Source organism: Sarcophilus harrisii, chromosome 4 (assembly GCF_902635505.1).
Source record: "Sarcophilus harrisii chromosome 4, mSarHar1.11, whole genome shotgun sequence".
In the NCBI taxonomy this organism is placed as follows: Eukaryota; Metazoa; Chordata; class Mammalia; order Dasyuromorphia; family Dasyuridae; genus Sarcophilus; species Sarcophilus harrisii.
In genome coordinates this window covers 123,067,008-123,088,737 of record NC_045429.1, presented here as the reverse complement: position 1 = coordinate 123,088,737, position 21,730 = coordinate 123,067,008, and the positions used below count along the sequence as shown (strand labels likewise).

Sequence of the window (21,730 nt, the reverse complement as noted above, 5' to 3'; positions counted from 1 at the left end):
CTCTGTTGATTATAATTTATTTTCTCTCTCTCAATATAAAAAGTATAAAAAATATAGATATATCTATTTAACAGAAAGAAATATCTATCATCTATCATCTATCATCTATCTATCTAGCTAGCTAGCTAGCTAGCTAGCTATCTTGTTGGTACATAGCTTGTGTTATACATAGTTGTACATAGATTGTAGACTCCTTGAAATCTGAGATTGTCTATTGGTTTTCTTTTTGTATCCATTTATTTAGGACAATGCCAAACACACAGAATAAGTGCTTAATAAATGTTTATTGATCAATAACCAAGGTCAATCTTGTCTGATCTCCTACCAATCTTTAATATCAAGCAAGATACAATAAATGCAAGTCATATCCTTATCAAAAGTGTTTGCTACTGTCATGGTGGAGAACTAACATAGAGTCCAAATTGAGAAGTACTTCCCAACTTCTATTTGTGATGCTATTATATTGATTCCAAGAGGTCCCTGAAACATTGTAGAACCTCATAAATGTGGTCTAATTACTTTAAAAGAATCTGTTCTGAGAATTCACACAGGAAAATTTAAGTGATTGAAGAGTGCCTGTTGTTCACACTATGATATACATGATATAAATGAATATTCTATAGCATTCTTCCACTAAGCATATATAGATTCATGTCCTCTCCCTCTTTTCATCTTTCTCCCTCCCTCCTTTCCTCTCTCTTTTTCTCTCTGTCTTTCTGTATGTGTGTGTATGTGTGTGTGTGTGTGTGTGTGTGTGTGTCTGTCTCTCTCTCTCTCTCTCTGCAAATTGATAATGAATTTGGCCCAGAATTGACCCACCTTTTAATCCAACCAAGCTTCTCCATGAAATTTTAATACAATATTCTTCCAGTTTTATGTGAGTCATTACATATTGAAGTCTCTGAAAAAAAAAAAAGTTGAGGATTATTGAAAAGGCAATGAAGAAGTACCTGATGGACAAAGGAATGAGCTGCGTGAATTACATTATCAGTAAGGAATTATAAAGGAGAAGTTTCATATATATATACAAAGCTATATTTATATCTATTTAGAGAGAAAGAGAGTCATCAAAGAAATGTATAAAAACAAAAAGTTGGCCTACTTATATAGAGATAAATCCTTGTGCTCCAGAGGTATTCTTGCAAAGTAAAGAGAAAGTAAAGGCCCTAAGCACAGTGAGTGGCAAGCTTGCAGGAAAACCTGTAGAAGAGCTAATTTCTTGGTGTAGATAGATAAAGAAATGAAGTTATTTGTCCAAGGATTTAAACTCAGAATTTCTGTCTTAAGGTGCAGCTCTCAATTCAACAGTACGGAAAGTATGGATTAGTGGGAAACCTCTGAAAGGGACAATGCACTGGCCCCTGAACAAAAACCTCTCTTTCTCAAACCCAGATTTTACCCAACACCATTGTTAAAATTTTATCTCAGCCTATGCTATGTGGAGCATCATGTTGGCACAGGTAGGAAAGAGATATGTTTCAAGGAAAGAGCTGGTATGTTTTGAGTCCTCTGATTCTTCTGCTAATCACTATACTTCAAGTTGGGAAGCAAATGGGATAAAGAAAGGGCGGGAAGATCTTTCATTTCCCCAGAGAAGCTCAAATCACCTTTACAGGGATTATCTAGTTATTTAGAATAGATTATCATCATTCTTGACATTTTTGAGAATCAATGGCAAGAGAACATTCATTTCCAATAGACAGGAAAAGAAAGGAAATACTGAATGACTCAAGAGATTTGACCAGATTTTCAAAGCATACTCTGTGGGTGGTTATCAAAACTAGTTTGAGTCTGAGACTCCTGGGTTCCTCTTTCATTTTTTGCTCTCAGAGTTCCAAATCACTGCTGGCCTAAAACCTGAATTGCAGACTGCTGCTGTTGGTGTGACTTCAAGGCTGCAATTTCAAGCAATTATGCACTTGCACCTGCTGGGATGGAGACAAGATTCCGGCCGCTGGAGTCTGCCCAGAATTCGGGGTTGCCTGAATGGGCTTCCTAGATTTGGGACAATCAGTGACGACCCCAAGGGCGCTCGCGTCTCTGTGCGTTCTTCCCAGTTGGAAGATTCAGTCCCATTCTGTAGCATCCGCGAATTCCACATCTCGGTTCCCAGTACTTCGGCCCCTGGAGCAAAGGAGTTAGTTCTCAGGCTTTGTAACCACTGAATAATTTCCAAAAGGCCATAGGGACAAACACCCCACCCTTTCCACTCGAGGTGCACTGTTTACAGTTACTGTGGTTACAAGAGCAGAGGCAGCAGTGGAACAGGAGAGGGAGGCTTCAAAGGATTTCAGTAAAAGCAATCAGCAAGGATGTTCACTGCGCTTGACACGTTCTCCAATAAACCATGTCCTGAAACCAAGGACTTCTTGCCACTTACTTCCCAGTAAAGATTCAGGAGGCGCTGAAGTTTCAGTCTGAGTCTGAGAACTGGTAAAAGTCCCTTGTGTTATTTTGATATTCTGATTTCCTCCTCTCATTTCCTCCTTGCTCCTTTCCCCCTCACCCCAAAGATTTCCTTTAATATTTCTTTGTGATAAGGGACTTGTTTACTTTCAAGTTTTTTTTTTTAAACTATGTTGGAAATTGAATTTTGAAGTAATTTGATAACATAGTTGCGTTTTCCAGTAAATGTTGACAGTATCCATAACCTTTCTCTTAATTACTCATACCCCTTCCTTGCCTTCAGCAATTCTATTCCTTGTAGTTTCTAAAGAAATATTCAAAGCGTTTTCATAGATATCATGGTCCTGTAATTATATAATTACCAAAAACGAATATCAATAAAATAAAATTATTTGAAACAAAATCAAAATTCTAATTCCCTTCTATTTACTTGTAATCAGTGAAAGAATAAAAGGGGTAAGGGCAGAAGAATTTATTATGTGCCTAGCACTGTGCTAAAGAGCTTTGATTAAAGAGCTAGTTAAAATGGGCTTGTAATTATGTAACAGAGCTGAAAGTTTCTATTTTGCTTTTTGTTTGTCTGTTGAGTTAGGGCTTTAGTTAGGAAAAGTGGGGGAAGGAGAAAGAATATGAAGACTGAGGATATCCTCAGTTTTCTTATTCAACTCCCTCTTTGCCAGCCCAGGAATAGGTCTTCTTGGAGTCTCTACAGCAAACCAGTCATAGATTTGAAATCTCTGAAGTGAACTTTAGCTTTAAGGAATCATTACTCTAATAGGCACTTATTTTTCTAAACATTGCTGTTCTCTTCCTGTTTCCAAACCTCAAGACAGTTTTAGAGAGATGAACTTCCCCCCCACCCCTTACTTGAGGATTTAAAAAATATTGAAAAACATAATTCATCATGTAGATAGATAATAATCTGGACCCGAAATTTCATAGAAATAAGAAAGTGGATTGGATTATGTTTCGGAAACTCTGCTGTACTTTCAAAGATCCCAAAATTGTTTCCTGTTGCCAAAACCATCTTTATATTGAGAATCTGTCCCTTTGTTAGTGACAATGCAAAATTCTGTATTTCATTCTCTTTTCTGTCTTCTAAGACACTCTTGTTTTGAATACTGCAGCCCAATTTTGTTGTCTTTTCATTTATCATATGGTGGAAATAAAATGAACACAACTTGTTGCTTTAAAATCTTATTGACTGGGGCAGTTAGGTGGCACAGTGGATAGAGCATCAGCCCTGATGTTAGGAAGGCTGAATTCAAATGTGGTCTCAGACACTTAACACTTCCTAGCTGTATGATCTTGAGCAAGTCACTTAACTCCAATTGCCTCAGCAAAAAACAAAAACAAATTTAAAAAATTATTGATTGAATAATTAGAAATCAAATATTAGGAAAGTTAGAAACTATGAAGGCTCTTTAAAAAACTGGTAAAGGAAAGTTTTGAGAATAAGGGTTCCTATTTGGAATGACAAAGTCAGAGGAAGAAAAAAAGGATAGAAAAAGGCTGGAAGTGGGAGAGAGTTAAAGATCAAAGGGAAGGGAAATTATGAGATATGGAGGTCAGAGGAACAGAAAGGGGAGAATGAAATATTGAAAAGTTCATTAATATAATCCTTCTTCTGAGGAAGGTAAAGACTGGGGAAAACTTCTCTGGCTGAATTTAGATTGGCTGTACTTAAATTTCCATTCCTTTTTGAGATCCTGTAAAAAGTAGGTGTTTTATAAGAGCATCTTGGACACATTGAGCACTGGATTAAAATTCCAGAGGGTAAATCCTATTTCAGAGATGTATTGGTTGAGTGATTCTGAGCAAGTTATTTCATCTTTGTTTATCTGTTTCCTCATTATGAAATGGGGATAATAATAGCACCTCTCTCCTAGGGTTATTGTGAGGATCAGTTAGGAAAACATGGATAAAGCATTTTGCAAACTTTAAAGCATTATGTAAATGCTATCTATTATCATTTATAAATGGCATTAAAGACATTTATAAATTCCTTGTGTAAGCTCTCTGAATGATATACGGAATCAAGGAATTCTAGAACAGGAAGGGACCTAAGCTTTCAGTAGTATCCTACCTTTACCCCATGCAAGAATTCCTTCTTACAATACCATTGATGAAATCGTGAGCAGAAAAATTCTTTGACCAACACCCCAGCAGATGGCTGTACTGTTCCTCTAATAATAAGTAAATCTAAAAAAAAAAAAAGGCAACAGATAGGAAATAACTGGAATTCTCTAACAGCAGGAAGGAACATTCAAAATGGGACTTGAAAGAGAGTAAGATATAACACCTTCTGAGACACCAAACAATGAACAATATTTTAAACATTTACACATAATCCTGTCTCTTCCCCTTCCTCCAATAGATGATTAGAGTCAAATCATTTGAATTGTAAAAAATGACTATTGACAGTGCTAGGAACTGGTTGTTTTAATTGTAGAGATTTATTCTCTGACATTTTTTCTGTTCAGTTTTTCTCTGCCTTTTATCTGAATGTCAATCTGACTAGCCACCCACCAGAAAGCTTCTCTCAAATTTAAAAATAATCGAGTCACCCTATCCAGATAGTAATCCTGTTTTTTTTTTTAAATCAGTAATGGGGCAGATGCAGCTCTGATTGTGGAAACTGAATGCCCTTTCAGCATCAGTGATGTCTAAGGACCTGGTACCCAAGTTGATTGGCACCTCCCTCAAAAGCAAACAACCTTTTCATGATAAGAATTTAGGAAAAGTGATAACTCCATCTTCAACAAGTTTGAATAACAGCGTGACAGACACCTTCACTAAGCAGCCGATACCCTTATGTTATTCAACAAACTGCAATTTGGTGGTGAGGAACATGGCAAATCCAAATCAAGTTTTTGATGATGCCCAGCAATTGAACATTTTGGCCAACTCACTCTCAGTCTCTCCATTAATGACATCCAGCAGAAATCTAACTGGGTACCTTCAGAACACAAAATTAAATGACCCTTCAGAAAAACTGCCCTCTGCCCCCCAGGTAAGTAGTGAATACCAGCCTCCATATTTAGATAAGAGAAATGATTATGAAGAAGGGCTTTAGAAATTTAAGAGTGCTGAACTATAGAAATCTAGAGACTGTTCACTGAGTCTAGGCAGCCATATAGCTCCCTTTTCTAGTCTTTTCTATGTCAGACAGAATTGCCTTAGTTGAAGGGGAAAATTGCTACTTGGTCTCTTGCTTCATACATCCCATATATGTATGACTCATAAGGCCATGTTGCCTTGGGTTACCTTTTCCCTTCTTATTTGTATTACTCAAGGTAAAATTCTTTGCCATCCAGGTCCCTTTTTTCTTGTCACTAATAATTTTAATTAATAATAATTATATAATTATATAATAATATATTATATATAAATTTAAGTAATATTATATTGATATGTAATATAATAATAATTTTAGAAAACTATTTTGAAATATCTTCTTATCTAAAATGTCCTTCAGGTTGAGTTGAGGCCTCTTGCCTTGGGGTGGGTTGGGGAGCTATTTTATGTTTTCCTGTTTATACAAGGTCTGGTCTTTGTTTATCCTCTAATCACTGGGTGTATAACTTCAAAGAATCCCCCCGGGGATTCTAAGGACCCTCTTCTAGGTAACTGACTTTGGCTGGCCCTTTGACAGCTTTCTCAACAGCTTTCATTGCAGGATGTTTTCAGAATCTATGTCAAGGTGCAAGCTCTGTTATAACAAAGCAGTGCTGACAGGGGGCTAAATGTTGGCATAGGATCATAGCTTTCCTATATCTTCTTATATCCAACTTTCCACTTTTTCTTGTGCTGCTTTCCTTATGTTTTTTTGAAAACTTCTCAACTGGGGAATCTTGGAAGAAAATTCCTATCTGTACTGTCATTTCTATCATAGCTTCCCTGTCAGCAGAGATTCCTTGAAGTGTGAGAAGAGAAGAAGCATTAGACCAGTGCTCCTTAGGCTAGATGTCGGGCAAAAGATGAAGATGGGATGAGAGAAAGACAAAGAAGCAGCAGGCAAAGCCTGAAGAGAGAAAGGTGTTATTCCAATAGGAAAACTGGAAAAGTGGGACTAGAGCTTAAGTACCATGAAGAAGAATTGCTATTTTTTGAAGGGGTGAGTTGTGACTGGCAGATAGTTAGGTGGTGGGATGATGCAGAAAGAGGAGTGATGGAGTTGGACAATTTATCTTATTTTTTTAAATAAAAATACTTATTGGTGTTTTTGTTTTTGTTTTGGATATGTTTTACATATGTCCCCAACAATAATCTTTCCTTTGCAATAAAGAGAAACAACTACATCAGCAATCAACTCAGTGGCTACATTTAATAGTTTATTTGCTATTCTGTACCCATAGTCTCCCAACTCTCTGTCCTAAAAGGAAGATACATTTCCTTAATTTTTTTCTAGAGCCAGATTTGGTTAAACTATTATTCAGGGTTTGGTTTCATTTCAGTTTAACAAACATTTACCTACTATATATATGATACTGTATCAGAGACTAAAGAACTGTTTCTTAAAATTTTTATTTTTGTTGCTATGTCTTTAAATTCCTCTTTTACCCTACATCATGAGCCATCCTTTGGTACAAGAACTTTAAAAAAAAAAAAAAAAAGAAAAAAATGGCATTTTTAAAAGTCTAAAATGATTAGGGAATTTCAATCCCATTCACTGGAGAGAGAGTGTAATTAAATGAAATTGGCCCGCCAACTCAGAGGAAGGAGGAGGCTAATTAATCAAGAAATACAGGTGTCTTGAAATACAGCCAAGGAGGAAGAGCCAATATTTTGAGGGTGAAAAAAGGTAGGCATCTGTAACAAAACAGTAGAGAGAGCTATTCCCTAACCAATTAAAAGAGAAAGAAGCAGAGATGACTTTTTTCAATTTTCACCCATTCTTTTATTTTTTTTCCTCATAAAACTACCAAATCCCAAAATTGTTCCCTTCAAATTTAATTTCATAATTTTTTCTGATTAATAAGCTTTCATTTTCTCTCCATCCCAGTTCCATCTATCTACTGAATAATAAAAATGAAAAAACCCTCTTATATATGAGTAATAAAATAAAATAAATTCCTACACTGCCCATATCCAAGAATATGTGTCTCATTCTTCATTTTAAGTCCATCTTATCTCTGATAGGAATTGCACACTTCTTTGATCCTCTGGACTCATGTGTGTGTTTTTTTTTTTTATCACATTGATCAGAGTTTAAGAGTTTCCCAAAGTTATTTTTCTTTAAAATGTTATTGTCGTATAAATTTTCCTCTTATTTCTGTCCACGTTGTAATTCATAGAAATCTTTCCAGTTTCATTAGAATTTTTTTATTTTGGTATTTCTCATGATGCATTAATATTCCATTATGATCATATATCATGGTGTGTTGAGCCACAAATAAATTATGGATTAATTTAGATTAACCATCTCACCTCTATGTTGAAAAAATATGACAATAGAAGCCTTTTACAATGTTGTTGTCAGAAGACAAAGGTAACATGAATAAGAGAGTAGTAGAAAGACTGTTGAACCAAGCACTTAACATTACCACTTGCCCCAATACTTTCTGCCTATTTTTTAGTATAAAACAGAGAGTACTATATATACTTTTTTTTTTTTGCTGATGCAATTGGCTAAGCAGAATCTTAGCTCTGCCATCTCCTAACATGCGACTTTAAGTAAGTCATTGAACTTCTCTGAATGGCAGTTTTCTATATTGTAAAATGACAAACAAATTAAATAATGTGTAAGATTAATCAACAATCAGCAAGTATTGATTAAGTGCTTGCTATAAACTAAGCCAGTCAGATGTAAAATCCCCCCAAATAATTGTTATTTTCAAGTAGTAAATATTTTATTGAGACAGAAAAATGTACATATGTAGGTATATTCAAGATATATATGTGTATGTGTGTGTACATGTACATATACACATATGTGTATATGTAATACAGATTAAATACATGATGGAAATATATAAGTAACTCGAGAATGAGGGCATCAGCAGTTGGGATCAAGAAAAACATTGTGTAAAAGATGGTGCTTGAGCCGAGCAAAGAAGGAAGAAAGGGGTTCTATGGAGCGGAGGCAAAGGGAATATTTGACTGGCTTGTCCAATGTCTAATGCAAAGGTACAAAGATAGTATATGAAGTGTCCCATCTAAAGAACAACAAAAGACAATTTAGTCAGGTGGTAAGATCAAGAAGGGGAGTAATGAACCTGTAAAGATAGGTTGGAGTTAATTTATGAAGAGCCTTAAAAGCCAGACCTAGAGTCTTCATCATCATGGCAGTAGGGAGCCAGTAGAGCCACTTGTTATCCTTTGTCCTTGAAGAGGACCAAAAAGACATCACCATGTTGGGGTCAAGTTACAGTATGTCTGACTGTGACTGTTCAAACCAGTATGTCCATATGACCATTTGGAGTAGATATGCCTCTAAATTTGCACATTTCACATTTCTGCACATAGGAGAATGAAATGGTCAGATCTGCACTGAAGGAAAAGAAAACACATTTTAATTGATATACATGAATGGCTTGCAGTATGGCCGAAGTTATGTGGGTAAATGTAATATTCTTCTCTAAAATATATAATATTCTCTGGTAGCAGGTTTCTTTTCAGTTCAATAATCACCTCAAATGCAACCAGGAGTTAAAGTCCAAATCCTTTATTGTCTTTTTCCAAGTCTTGTCTCCTTCCTTGGGCCCGGTTAGCTTTCTTAGAGGCCTTTCTCTCTCTTTGGTTCTGAGAGCTCCTGCTGCTAGTCCTTTGCCCTACCAGCTTCAGCCTCCAGCCAGCACAAAGGCGGAAGATGGAATGAATCTGTCTCCTCCTCCGAGACCTTCTAGTGGGCTTGTGTGTCTGGCCCTGACAGCTTCTTGCTTATATGCTGTACACTGAACTGAGTATACACCAATCATTATATCACTAGGAAACCATTATTTGTTGTAGGATTAAATCAATGCTAAACTAGATTTAGCCACTGTCTCCTCAATTCCACTTAGTATCTTGTTTCAAGTTCTGGCCCATAACATCTCCTTGTAGGATCAGATCAGTCATACTGAACCATGCTAAATTAGATAATTATTGTCTCTGTCAATTCCACTGTCATAGTACCTTGTAAGAATCCTAACAGGTAAAGGCAGTAGTGTCATGGCATCTTTGGCATTATGTGTATATATCATTTTGGTTTTCAGATCACAGGATCTCAGGAACAGAGGATGTGCCAGCAAATAAAGCAGCTACAAAGATTGGTGGCAGAACAGCAAAGAATTATCACACTTAACCACTCAGGTTGTACCCTTATAGCAAATTAGAAAATGACACTTCTGCCTTATGAGAGCCAATGTGTTTTATCTTGAAAGAAAATGCTATTGATTTTGGCTTAAAGCTTTTTACGAGCATTTTAAAGGTGATGAGTTCATATTGTGTTGCTAATGTAGCCACTGGGTTGCCAGTAGTATAATGGATAGTGTTCCAGATCTGGAGTCAGAAAGATTATTCTTTCTGAGTTCAAATATGGCAACAGACACTTAGTATCTATATGAACCTGGGCAAGTAATTTAACCCTACTTGCCTCAGTTTCCTTATCTTTAAGATGAGTTGGAGAAAGAAATAGTAAAACATACCATTATCTTTTCCAAGAAAATCCCTAATGGGGTCACAAAGAATAAGATCAGACTGAAAATGACTTATTGATAATTTTATATAATTAAAATTATTTTTTCTTCTGTATTCCATATTTAGTCATAAAGTTTTCTTTTATCCATAGATCTAGTAGATATAACCTATGATGAAAAATGCTATTATGTCCATTACAGGGCCATGACAAATTTAGGATATAGATGGAGACAGATATATTTTTGTCTACACCAATTAAGGGAATTTTGTTTTATTTGACTATATATATTTGTTGCAAGAAATATGTTTTTATTTTTTTTTCACAATGAGGTGAACAATATAGATTTCCATAGATGTGAAATGTTACTTGCACTATGTCAGATAAAGTCACTGTATTGTTAATTTTGCTCAAATGTTATACTTTGTTATAAAAGGCCTTTCATGAAATGGGAGTAATGTATGGATATTGGTAGTGAAAAAAACAAAGCACATTGATAAAATGTAAAACAAACAAACAAACAAACAAAAAACCTCAATCAACAAACAAACAAAAAAGGCATATAAAACGCAAAACCCAATCCTGCTATTTAATCAAACTATCGTTTGATCTTGGGCAAAGCATCTTATTTCCTTGGGCTTCAGGTTCTTCATCTGTATATTCAAAGAGATTGAATTTAGATAATCTCTGAGATTCCTTCCAGTTCTAGCTCTGTGATTCTGTAAGACAAGTAGTTTAGAACCAAAATGTCATTCATTTATGTCCAATTCCGTGACCCCCATTTGGAATTTTCTTAGCAGAGATATTAGAGTGGTTTGGTGTTTTCTTCTCCAGTTCACTTAACAGATGAGGAAACTGAGGCAAACAGAATTAAGTGACTTGCCTAGGGTCACACAGCTGCTAAGTATCTAAGGCTGGGTTTGCAGGTCTTCCTGACTCCAGGTCTAGTATTCTATCTATTGTGCCATCTAGTTGTCAGTTTGGAGTCCAAATGTGAAAAACTTTAAATACTAGGCTAAGAAGCTTTTAAACATAAATTTTTTTTTTAAATCTTTTATTTCCCTTTGCATTCTGAATTAGTAATACTAGAAAACAATATATTTATCTCAATGCTTGGAAGAATATGGAAAGGGAACATAACTGACCTTTATGTTTTGAAAGATAAATAATAGTACATATAGCTTTAAATGTGGGCTGGAGACATTACTTGATTCAAAGAAACAGAAATCAGACTGAAAATTTGGGACTGTTTATTGCCATTGTCATTCACTCCCAGAATCAAGGAAAAAATACTTGGAAGATATCAGATGTATGCACTGCTTTGTTACATAGATTTTATTGTTCAGAATAAGAACCAATCCTTGGGAAAATATGGTTATAACTAAAACCAGCATTATGATAGAGCTCTCTTATGTGACATAGCATCCATAATCTGTATGTATTTTTTATATGAGACATTTTCTTCCTCAGGGAAAATAATTTGCAGGAGAATAAAGGGCTATTTATCCATGTTACTTGAGAGGGAGAAAACGATTGCATTGTATGGAAAGTTAGAACAGGCTGAACTATATCAGAAGTTCTCAAAAATGTGCTCACATTCATTTCACATTCTTTGGATAAGCAATGATCCTATCTCATTTCTCAAATACGTAAAAAATAAGTCAGAAGGAAGCTTACATAATATTTCTTAGTGGCACTGAATCTTTTCCCAGAGGATCATCACACATTCCAAATCTAAGCAGGGGTTACTTATTTGTCTAAGGAAAAGTTAATCTAGGCAAAATTAAAGGTAGATTTAATTTTATATTAGGTAACCTATATTATACATGATATCAACTAGTAAATATACTTTTTGATATAAGTATATAAATATATAATATATATATTATAATATAAGTATATATAATATAATATAATAATATAAGTATAAATATATATAAGTACATAAATATACTTATACATGTAAAAAAGATATTTACAAATATCTGTAAAGATATATACAGATATTTGGACTGTTCTTCAATTAATTATTATTTGAAATATTTAATTATACTGCTTTGTACATATCACTATGTTAATGTTCTGTGGGCTAGGCAGCAGAATTGGACCTTGTCCATTTAGCTTACAACTCACTTAGAAAGGGTATATATACATATTAGAAATTAAGAATTATAAGGATGGAATTTTGATTCACTTGGGATTCACTACTATATATATTTATTATGTGTGTATGTATGAATATCTCCAGGATGTTTGCTTGTGTTGTTTCTATAGTCAATACAAATTAGAAGTAATATAAGCCTTGAGAAGATGGTGGTCCTATGCAACAAAAAAGTACTGGAGACAGTATGGAAAATGCATCAAGCAAATTTATTACTCGTACCTATGTTCTCTAGCTAAAGTGCTTTCCAAATGGCCTTTCTTCAGGAGATCAACAAGTTTTAGTTTTATCAGTGCTTGCTCATGTCAGTGCTCTAGATAGTGATACATAGAACCAGAGACAGGGCATAGGTCTACAGGACAATAAATGAGGTATGCTTGGTAGAAAGTTATCCTTGTAGTTAGGAAGACCTGGCTTGTCTCTGATATATATATATGGGCTGTGTGACCCTGAGCAAATCACTTGATTTTTGAATACTTCTACTCTCAAAGAATATAGAACTGTCAATCTGAGTTGATAGAATTTTTTCTTCATCTTACCATTTATCTAATATATCTTCTTTCCTTTCTAGCTTAACATTCTTAAGAAAGTTGTCTGCATTAAGTTTATTTTTTTCTCTTCTTCTTTTCTTAATCCCCTATAATTTGGCTCCAGCTTTCATCATTCAATTGAAAATGCTTTCTTGATCTCTTACTTGCCAAATCTATTAGCCTATTCCTACTTCTCTTTCTTTTGAATTTCTCTATACAATTTAATGCTATTACTCTTTCTCTCTCTTGTTACTCTATCCTTTGTAGGATTTCACGATATGGATCTCTCCTGGTTCTCCTCCTATCTACCCAACCATTGCTAAGCATCTTTTGCTGAATATTTATTCATTTCATGCTCTTTAATCATAGATATCCTTCAAGATTCTGTCCTGAGATGCTTACTTTTACCTCTGTAAGATCTCACTTGGTGACTTCATCAACTTCTCTAGGTTCAGTTATTATCTTTATGCAGATGATTCTTCTTAGACATATTCATCTACTATCTTTTTCTTCATTTCTTTCTCAGATGAAGAAATGACCCTTCTCCTTGCATTCTATCCTTCAAGGTCATCAGAGTCCAATGGCAAGACAAGAGTCAAGAAGACTGGCAATGGCCCAGCATGCAATGGGTGATTTTGGCCTTTCTATTTTTTTATAAGAGGAAACTGAGGCAGACAAGTTAGGTGACCTGCCCAGCATCTAAGTTTTTAAGGAAGGATTTAAACTGAAATGCTCCTGACTCCAAGGCCAGAAGGCAGGCATTATTAGCACAGTGCCTGCCATATAAGTGCTTAATAAATGCTCATCGACTTTCAGACTGAAAAATTTACATTTTATTAGATTGGTTATACTTAGATGGTAGAAGAGAGTATATTTTAGGAAATTTTTTGCCCTTTTAAAAAAAAACTGTTAGAGTTCAATTTTGGGCCAAGGAAATCTTTATGCCATTTGAAAAGGTTGACTATTGAAAATGACTTCTTCCCTTTTTTGAATTGAATAGTATTTTATTTTTCTAATCCCATGTAAAAATTGTTAATTTTTTAGATATAATTAGGTATAAATATTTAATATTAATTTCCTTCCTGAACTCCATTTGTGTGATATCAATTCTCTTTGGTGCATCTCTAACTGAATGGTAAAGATATATACATCTTGAACATAGTGACCAAAACAGAAGTTATTATGTTTTCCCCCAAATATTTCCCTCTTCCAAACTTCTGTATCAAAGACATCACCATCCTTCCTGTTACTCAAGCTTGCAACCTTGGAATCATTCCTAATTCCTCACTATCATTCACTCCATAAAACCAAATTATTGGCAAGTCTTATATCCACCTTTATAACTTTTCTCTTATGTTCCATGTCTCCATTTATATAGCTACCACCCTGGTTTTGGCTCTCATTACCTGAATTATTGTAGTAATCGCCTTCCAATTATTTTCTCTACCTCAAGCCTTTTCTTTCTACAATTCATCATCCTCTCAGCTACCAAAGTCATTTTTGGCAACGCCATGTCACAATAAATAGATTTCTGGCCTTGGACTCAGGAGCATTTCAGTTTAAATCCTTCCTTTAAAACTTAGATGCTAGGCAGATCACTTAATTTGTCTGCCTCAGTTTCCTCTTATAAAAAAGAGAAGGGCCAAAGTAACCTATTGCATCCTGGGCCATTGCCAGTCTTCTTTACTCTTGTCTTGCCATTGGACTCTGATGACTTTGGAGGATAGCATGAAGCTGATAACTTTGCACATCTCTATCTCACTCAAATCCAGTTCACAACAAAGTCAAGACATTATCTTCATGATGTCGTTGATGCTCTTCAAGAATGAAAGATGAACAACAGTAACAAAATAGAGACACTGATATTACTCATCATTGCCAACAGAATTATTGTGGGATAAACTAAGATAACAAGTGTAAAGAATTTTGTTAACCTTAAGGTGCTATGCAAATGAATATATAATTATTATTGTTTCCTAAGAGTAGCTTGGTAACACAATAGCCAAAGTGTTGGGCTTAGAACTAGGAAGACTCATTTTCCTAAGTTCAAATATGGCCACAGACACTTATTAGCTGTGTGACTCTGGGAAAACCATTTAACTGTTTGCCTCAGTTTCCTTATCTGTAAAATGAACTGGAGAAGGAAATGATAAATCTTTGCCAAGAAAACCACAAATAAAGTCATGAAGAATTAGACATAACTGAAAGATGACTAAACAGCAATATAGCCCCTTCCTCCCTTTCCAGTTTTCTTACACTATAATCCCTGCCACATACTCTTTTCTCTCTGTGACTCATCCACATTGTTCTACTTATTCCTAGAGCTGCACTACTGACTACTGATTTCTATCCCTTGGCAAAGACACCTCCCCTCTCTCTCCTCACCTCAGTCTCTTGGATTCCCTGGCTTCTTTTTAAGACTCAGCTGAATTCCAGTCTTCCCAACTCACTGGACTGATAATGCCCTTTTCTCTGATATCACCTTCTACCTATTCTGTATAAAATTTGTGCATATTTCATTATTTCCATGTTTGTCTACCCCTTTGGAATGTAAGCTTCTTGGGCACAGGAACTTTTTTGTCTTTCTTTACATCTTCAGGCATTATTAGCACAGTGCCTGCCATGTAAGGGCTTAATAAATGATCATTGACTTTCAGACTGAAAAATTTAAATTTTATTGGATTGGTTATACTTAGATGGTAGAAGAGAGTGTATTTTAGGAATTTTTTATCCATTAAAAAATTGTTAGAGTTCAGTTTTAGGACCAAGGAAACCTTTATGCTATTTGAAAAGGTTGACTATTGAAAATGACTTATTCTTTTCTTTTTTGAATTCAATAGTATTTTATTTTTCTAATTCCATATAAAAATGGGGATCTTTCTCATTCTGGAGCATGCAAAGCCACCATTGTGAGATTTTAGAAGCCAGCTTTGGGAAAGGTTTGACTCAGCCACTGATTGTTGCTTAATTGGCTGTTAAACTGGAAAAGCTGGTAACCTTGGGTGCCACATATGGTAGAAGAGGATGTGGTTTCCAGCTGCCACTTTGTGATCACTCTTTCCTTGGATGCAATCCTCCAGGTGATAAGATGTGAAAGTAAAAAGAGAAATTACTGTGTATAATAAATTATTAATTGTGTGGCACAAAAATGAAAGTATTATAGGAGTCAGAGGGAGAGATGAATGAATGCAGATTGGAAACATCAGGAAAAACTTCAAAGAACAGAGTTAAGTGACCTGTGTCTTAAAGGATAGTCAGAATATAACTAGGCAGAAAGAAAGAAAAGCAGAAGAATCAAAGCATGAATATATGAATAAATTACTCCTCATAACTTCCTTCAGAAATATGAATTGGCAGCAAGTAGTTTTCAGAGTACACACACTCTCACACATACACACACAAATATATTATATATATGTAATTTATTTTATAAAGCAAAAATTGCTGTAATATATTTTTTCCCAATAACTAATTTAAAGATTATTTTCTTGAAATCAGTATTGTCCTAGAAAATGTGAGATGTATGATTGTTGTACTTCCATATGGTGAGTACTAATCCTTGAATACAAAATTTATATTTCTGGGGGGGAAATGATTTTTTTAAAAAATCCTCAAAAAATATAATGATGATAGTTAACATTTATATAGTGCTTACTATGTGCTCGGCAATGTGCTTTACAATTATTATCTCATTAAATCCTCAAACCAATATTGGAAAGTAGGTACTAGTATCTCTATTTTACACATGAAGAAACTTGGGCAATGTTTGGACTTATTTGAATTCATTTTCCTATCTCCAGTTTCAGTGTTCTATTCACTGAGTAACCTATATTTACAAAGCAAAAGGGAGAAGAAATAGAAATTTGACATTATGTAAAGAGAAACAGAAAAAAAGGATGGAGAAATTTATTATTTTCTCTAGTAGAAAAGAGAGAAATAAAAAAAAAATTTTAAATGTAGTAAAAGGGGGACAGGTAAATAGAATATCAGCCCTGGAGTCAGGAGGACCTAAGTTCAAGTCAGACCTCAGACACTTACCACTTCCTAGCTGTGGAATCCTGAGCAAGTCATTTAACCTCAGTTGCCTCAGTAAAAGCTAACAAATAAATAAATAATAAACACTAAAGGCTTTTTTGTACCAATCAAATCAAGAATTTTTTTTTCCAATGAAATAAATGAAATTGAAAAAAGAGAAAACCTGGTATCTGAATATGTTATTGTGTACTGTTTACAAGAAACTCAGAACTGTTCTATGGTGTAACAGATTTGTGTATATCTTGCCTGCCTGACTTCCTTCACACCACCCTGCCCCACCAGGGGAATCAGGAAGTTGTAGCTGTTCAGAGATTCAGGAGGACAGAATTAGATAAGGGAAAGAAAGTCAATAACAATACCCAGAATATGTGGCAAGTATATTGACATCATTAAATATGCCATTCTTCTCTCTCTCTCTCTCTCTCTCTCTCTCTCTCTCTCTAATTGTCACCAAGGCAAAGAAGAAAGATGAATGCTTTCTTCATCTTTCCATAATTGCAGCAATAATCATCACCTTGTTCTCTCATGAATACTCTTATTATTCATTTCATTTATATTTCATATGTTTAAAAATGTAATCAAAGGAGAAAAAGTTATTCACTTTGTATCATTTGCCCTTGATCCTTCAATTTTTCTCTGGGATACTCCTACAGAGTAGTATAGTTTCAATTTTTTTCCAAATGTAATTTTATTAATTTTTCAATTAGCAAGAATTTATTTTTCTTTCCCTCCTACAATAACCTCCTCCTAATTTAACAAAAAGGAAGAAATAAAACCCTCATAACAAATATGTAACATTGATCAAATATATATATAATGTATGAACATATATGTAATTAATATTTATTTATATTTATATTTCTGATATATCATGTTATATATTATATCTTGGTAATATATAATGTATAATATAATACATATTATCAATATTGGCAATATTGTTGAATAACAATATATTATACATTATATATTACATATATATATATATACACACATATATATATATATGTAATATATATATATATATATATATATATATATATATTAGATTCTTCATTTTGAGTTACCTTTCTGTCAGGAGGTAGGTAGCATGCTTCATCTTAATTCTTCTGCCAATTATGATTTGTCATTGCATTATTATGAGTTCTGAAGTTTTTCAAAGCTGTTTTTCTTGATAATGTTGCTGTTATTGCATGAATTGTTATCCAATTCTAGTGAATTCACTTTGTACCAATATATGTCTTTCCACATTTCTCTGAAACCATCTATTTTATTTCTTATTGCCCAGTATTCCTGCACTATATCCCCATGCCAAATTTGTTCTTCTATTGCCTGATAAATATGTCCTTTGTTTCCACTTTTTGCTACTTTGAAAACAGTTGCTCTATCTATGTGTGCATATAGATACTTTTCTAGGAGTAATATGGTTGGATCAAAGGATATTTATACAGTTGAGGCAGATGGCACTTTCTCCTGGACACTGTTGGATACATAAGGTCCCAAGATTAAGCAGCATTTGACATATCTCAGCAGCAAAAAACAACATATTTAACTTGCAAATTAAGTTTTTGAGAAGATTGCTTTCTGATTATGTAGTTAAAGGTCTGGGATCCCCTTTTTCCTTTGCATAAAGCTTCACACATTTCCTTTCTTTTGAATGCTGCCATCTGCTCACGGTAGCACAGTACATGCAACACATGCACCTGGCCCAGGAAGGGCTTTTGAAATAAAGATCTGCTTTGGTGGGTATGAAAATTACACTCCTGCCTCTCTTCTACTTTATTTTAACATTCCTCTGACTCTAACCACTTCTGTAATTTGGATTGGAGTATGAGAGAAGAGACAATTAGCAAAGGAGTTTCTGAATCCCTTTATATACCAACATACACTATAGAATTGCAATAGATGTTGGGAAATGAGATTAGAACATAGTAGAGTTATCTCTGATATTAAGGGAATTGAAGAAAAAATAACTGTGAAACACAAATATTATCATACACAATAAATTCTAAACATGTATAGATACCTCCTGGAATATCTGGCATGCTCAGCTATCTGCATAACTATTGTGTGAAAAAATAAGCTAGAAATTAACCAATTTAGTTCATTCTTCTTAGTCATTTATTTTTGGTAATTTAGTTCATTCTTCTTAATTTAGTTCTTTCTTTGTTTATACCTCACAATAGTTCTAAAGTGCTTCTCTTCTTATTAAGCCAGGGGAAGCCCAATAAAATTCATGGGCATTAAAACAAACTTAATTTTCTATTCGAAGGATACATTTCTGGTACTTGAAAAGGAAGATCTTCTTAGGAAGAAATTAGGAAACCAAATAAGTTTAAGAATATGATTACCATAGTAATAGGACAAAGTAGTTATAACATTTTCTACCTATTTTTAATCATTCAAAGATTTAGGTAAATCTGAATCTTGAAAATATTCTTAGAACCTCTTTTCAAAACCATATAGATTTTTACCATATTACTTCTTACTACATCTCTTCTCTATGATTAAAAAATAGGATTCTCTCTTCTGCTTATCTTTTTTTTCCATTGTAGAGCTAGAGAACTTGAAAATCAAAATCACTTGCCTATGGTCAAACAGAAAATCCATTATTTAGTAGAGAATCAAGAGCTTCTTTCAGATTCAGAACTAGATCAATCAAGCCACTTTGTTATAGCTTAATCTAGGCTATACTGGAAGGTTTAATTTGTTAATTCTGATTATCCTCCAGTGGATTGTAAAGCAGCAGGGATTAAAATCTGGTAAAAATTGAAGTACAGAAAAATGCTGCTCACATTAAATAAGCATTCCCTCTTTGGCTTCACATGAGCAGAGGCAGAAATAAGTCTTTGTCCTGATTTGTGCAGAGATATCTCAGCAGAATTCTCCAGTTATCTTCATTAATATTCATAGTTCACATTTATATAAAACTTTAAGATTCACAAAATGCTTCAAGTACCTTATTAAACTGTATCTTCACAACCAGTCTATGAAGTAGAACTCTTATCCCATTTTAATAGGTGAGGAAAGTGAGGTACAGAAAGTTTAAATGATTTACCCAGAGTCATCCAGTCAATATATGAGGTAGGATTCAAACCCAGGTGCTCCTAACTCGAAGTTCTGTACTCTATCCACTACAACATGAATCTTTGGGATCAAAACTCAGATTGCAGTTTCTTTGTTTTTCCTCTTATTGTATTAAAGACTTTCCTATATGAATATCTGAACACTGGATTTGAAAAACAGTATACTATTGGGTTGAGGACACTGTTAACATAGGTGAGGCTGTTAGTGACATCACATATATGAATTATCACCTGAAGAGTCCAGCAGTTTTCTGACCTTTGGAAGATGGTCATGAGTATCCTAGCCAGAAAGCTAGGCAGAAAGCAAATCCCAAAGAGCACTACCACTGTGGTGACTAACACCATAGACCTGTGAAGCTTGGGCTGTTTGTCTTGCTGGAGCCGCTGCTGGAGTATCCTAATGATGCGAATGTTGCAGAACAGGATGAGACTGAAGGGAAGAAGAAACTGAAGAAAGAACACCACTTCCTGCCAAGTGCCACCAAAAGTGATGTCTTCCATGGGGTAGAAACTGTGGCACTCAGTAGCATTTTTCCCAATTCTGGAAGTCACCAGGCTTGGGTGAATCAGTACCACCACCAGAAGCCAGACTAAAGCAGAGATGAACTTGGCTGTCTGAATTGAGAAGCTGTTGATCTTGAAACGAGGGTGAACTACCTTGAGATAGCGATCCAAAGCTACTGCAGTAAGAAAGGCAATACCACCAGTCCTGCTTAAGGACAACAGGAAGGTCAGGATACGGCAACCTACCCTTCCCAGTTCCCATTTCTTGTGCATGAGATAGAAGATGATTTGGAATGGTAGGCACACAGACAACAAGAGATCCGCAATGACCAGGTTGAACAAGTAGACTGCATAGGGTTTCCATACCTTTAAGTGAGAAGTAAAAGACCATAGAGCCATTGCATTGCCCAGCAATCCCAATGCAAATTCCAGAATCATCAGAGTGGCTATAGAGATCTCAACCAAGCTGTTTTGAAGGGAGCAGTTCATAAGTGTCATTTCTTTTCTTCTTTTTTTTTGCTGGGTGGAACTCAGAAGTGACCAGAGAGAAATTAACTTTTGGATTGTAGCAATCCCCACAGTATGAAAGGGAGAAAAAACAGAGAGAGAGCTTTCTGATTCTATCTTTGGCAAGTTATGAATTTCTTAGGCAAGGAAAAGCACTGAATGACCAGGAGAATGAATTCAAAAGTAAGATCTGTGTGTAAAAAAAAAGGAAAATAAGGAACCCAAGCCTGCTGTAATGATTTTTTCTTTTTTAAAAAAAGGGAAATTGTGTTTCATTTTATATCATGCTGCACAAAAACAAACAAAAAATAAGGCTATAAGAACTTTGTGAATATTGTACCTTTTGAAGAAGCATGTCAGCTTCATGAAGATTGTATTCTCATAAAAATGGAAAATTCTTTTGCATATGAAGCTTGTTATTGGTCTTACAAATGGTGCCATAGTACTGGGATATTCAACGGGTCCCAGAAGTGAGCCCTATTGCCTATATAATTAAAAAAAGACATGTGGAATCAAAGAATTTTAGGATTAAAAGAGATCTTGGAGGACATTTAATCTAACCATTTCATTTTACAGAATAGGAAGCTGAAGTAGAAGTTAGATTTCTTTCCCCAGGATCCCTACTAGTAAGTGGGCAGCATAATCTATGTCTTTTGACTCCATGTCTTATACTCTAATAATCTGTTGCTTTTTGAAGACTTTTTCTGTCTTGTGGTAACATGCTAATTAGTGTCTAAAGATAATAATGTAGATGTAGACCCTGGCTTTGTAAGATAAAGAATCATAGATGCCAAATGCATTACCTAATAATTTCTCAGTTTATTATGTCTCCTTTAATCAGATTTTTATCTCTTTTTGAGTGCTTTCCAACTTGCTGTCCATA

The 21,730-nt window shown here is 34.7% G+C and overlaps 2 protein-coding genes across 2 annotated transcripts in view; one reads left to right on the top strand and one right to left on the bottom strand.

The window, feature by feature from the left end:
• The first annotated feature begins 5,048 nt into the window (after positions 1-5,048).
• Positions 5,049-21,730, top strand: part of LOC100933665 — a 94,572-nt gene continuing 77,890 nt past the window's right edge. Inside the window, exons 1-3 of the mRNA XM_031968585.1 lie at positions 5,049-5,419; positions 9,603-9,713; positions 20,218-20,405. Coding sequence (XP_031824445.1) covers positions 5,069-5,419; positions 9,603-9,713; positions 20,218-20,405 — 650 coding nt within the window. The 5' untranslated portion in view covers positions 5,049-5,068. The remainder of the gene's footprint in view (positions 5,420-9,602; positions 9,714-20,217; positions 20,406-21,730) is intronic.
• On the bottom strand, positions 17,813-21,047 carry GPR31 (G protein-coupled receptor 31). The gene has a single exon (XM_023503336.2). It carries the CDS (start codon positions 20,836-20,838, stop codon positions 19,906-19,908), a length of 933 nt encoding a protein of 310 aa, XP_023359104.1. The 5' UTR covers positions 20,839-21,047; the 3' UTR covers positions 17,813-19,905.

What these genes read in the sequence shown, in the direction of transcription:
- GPR31 (XM_023503336.2), bottom strand. Translation starts at nt 20,838, where the DNA reads ATGACACTTATGAACTGCTCCCTTCAAAACAGCTTGGTTGAGATCTCT.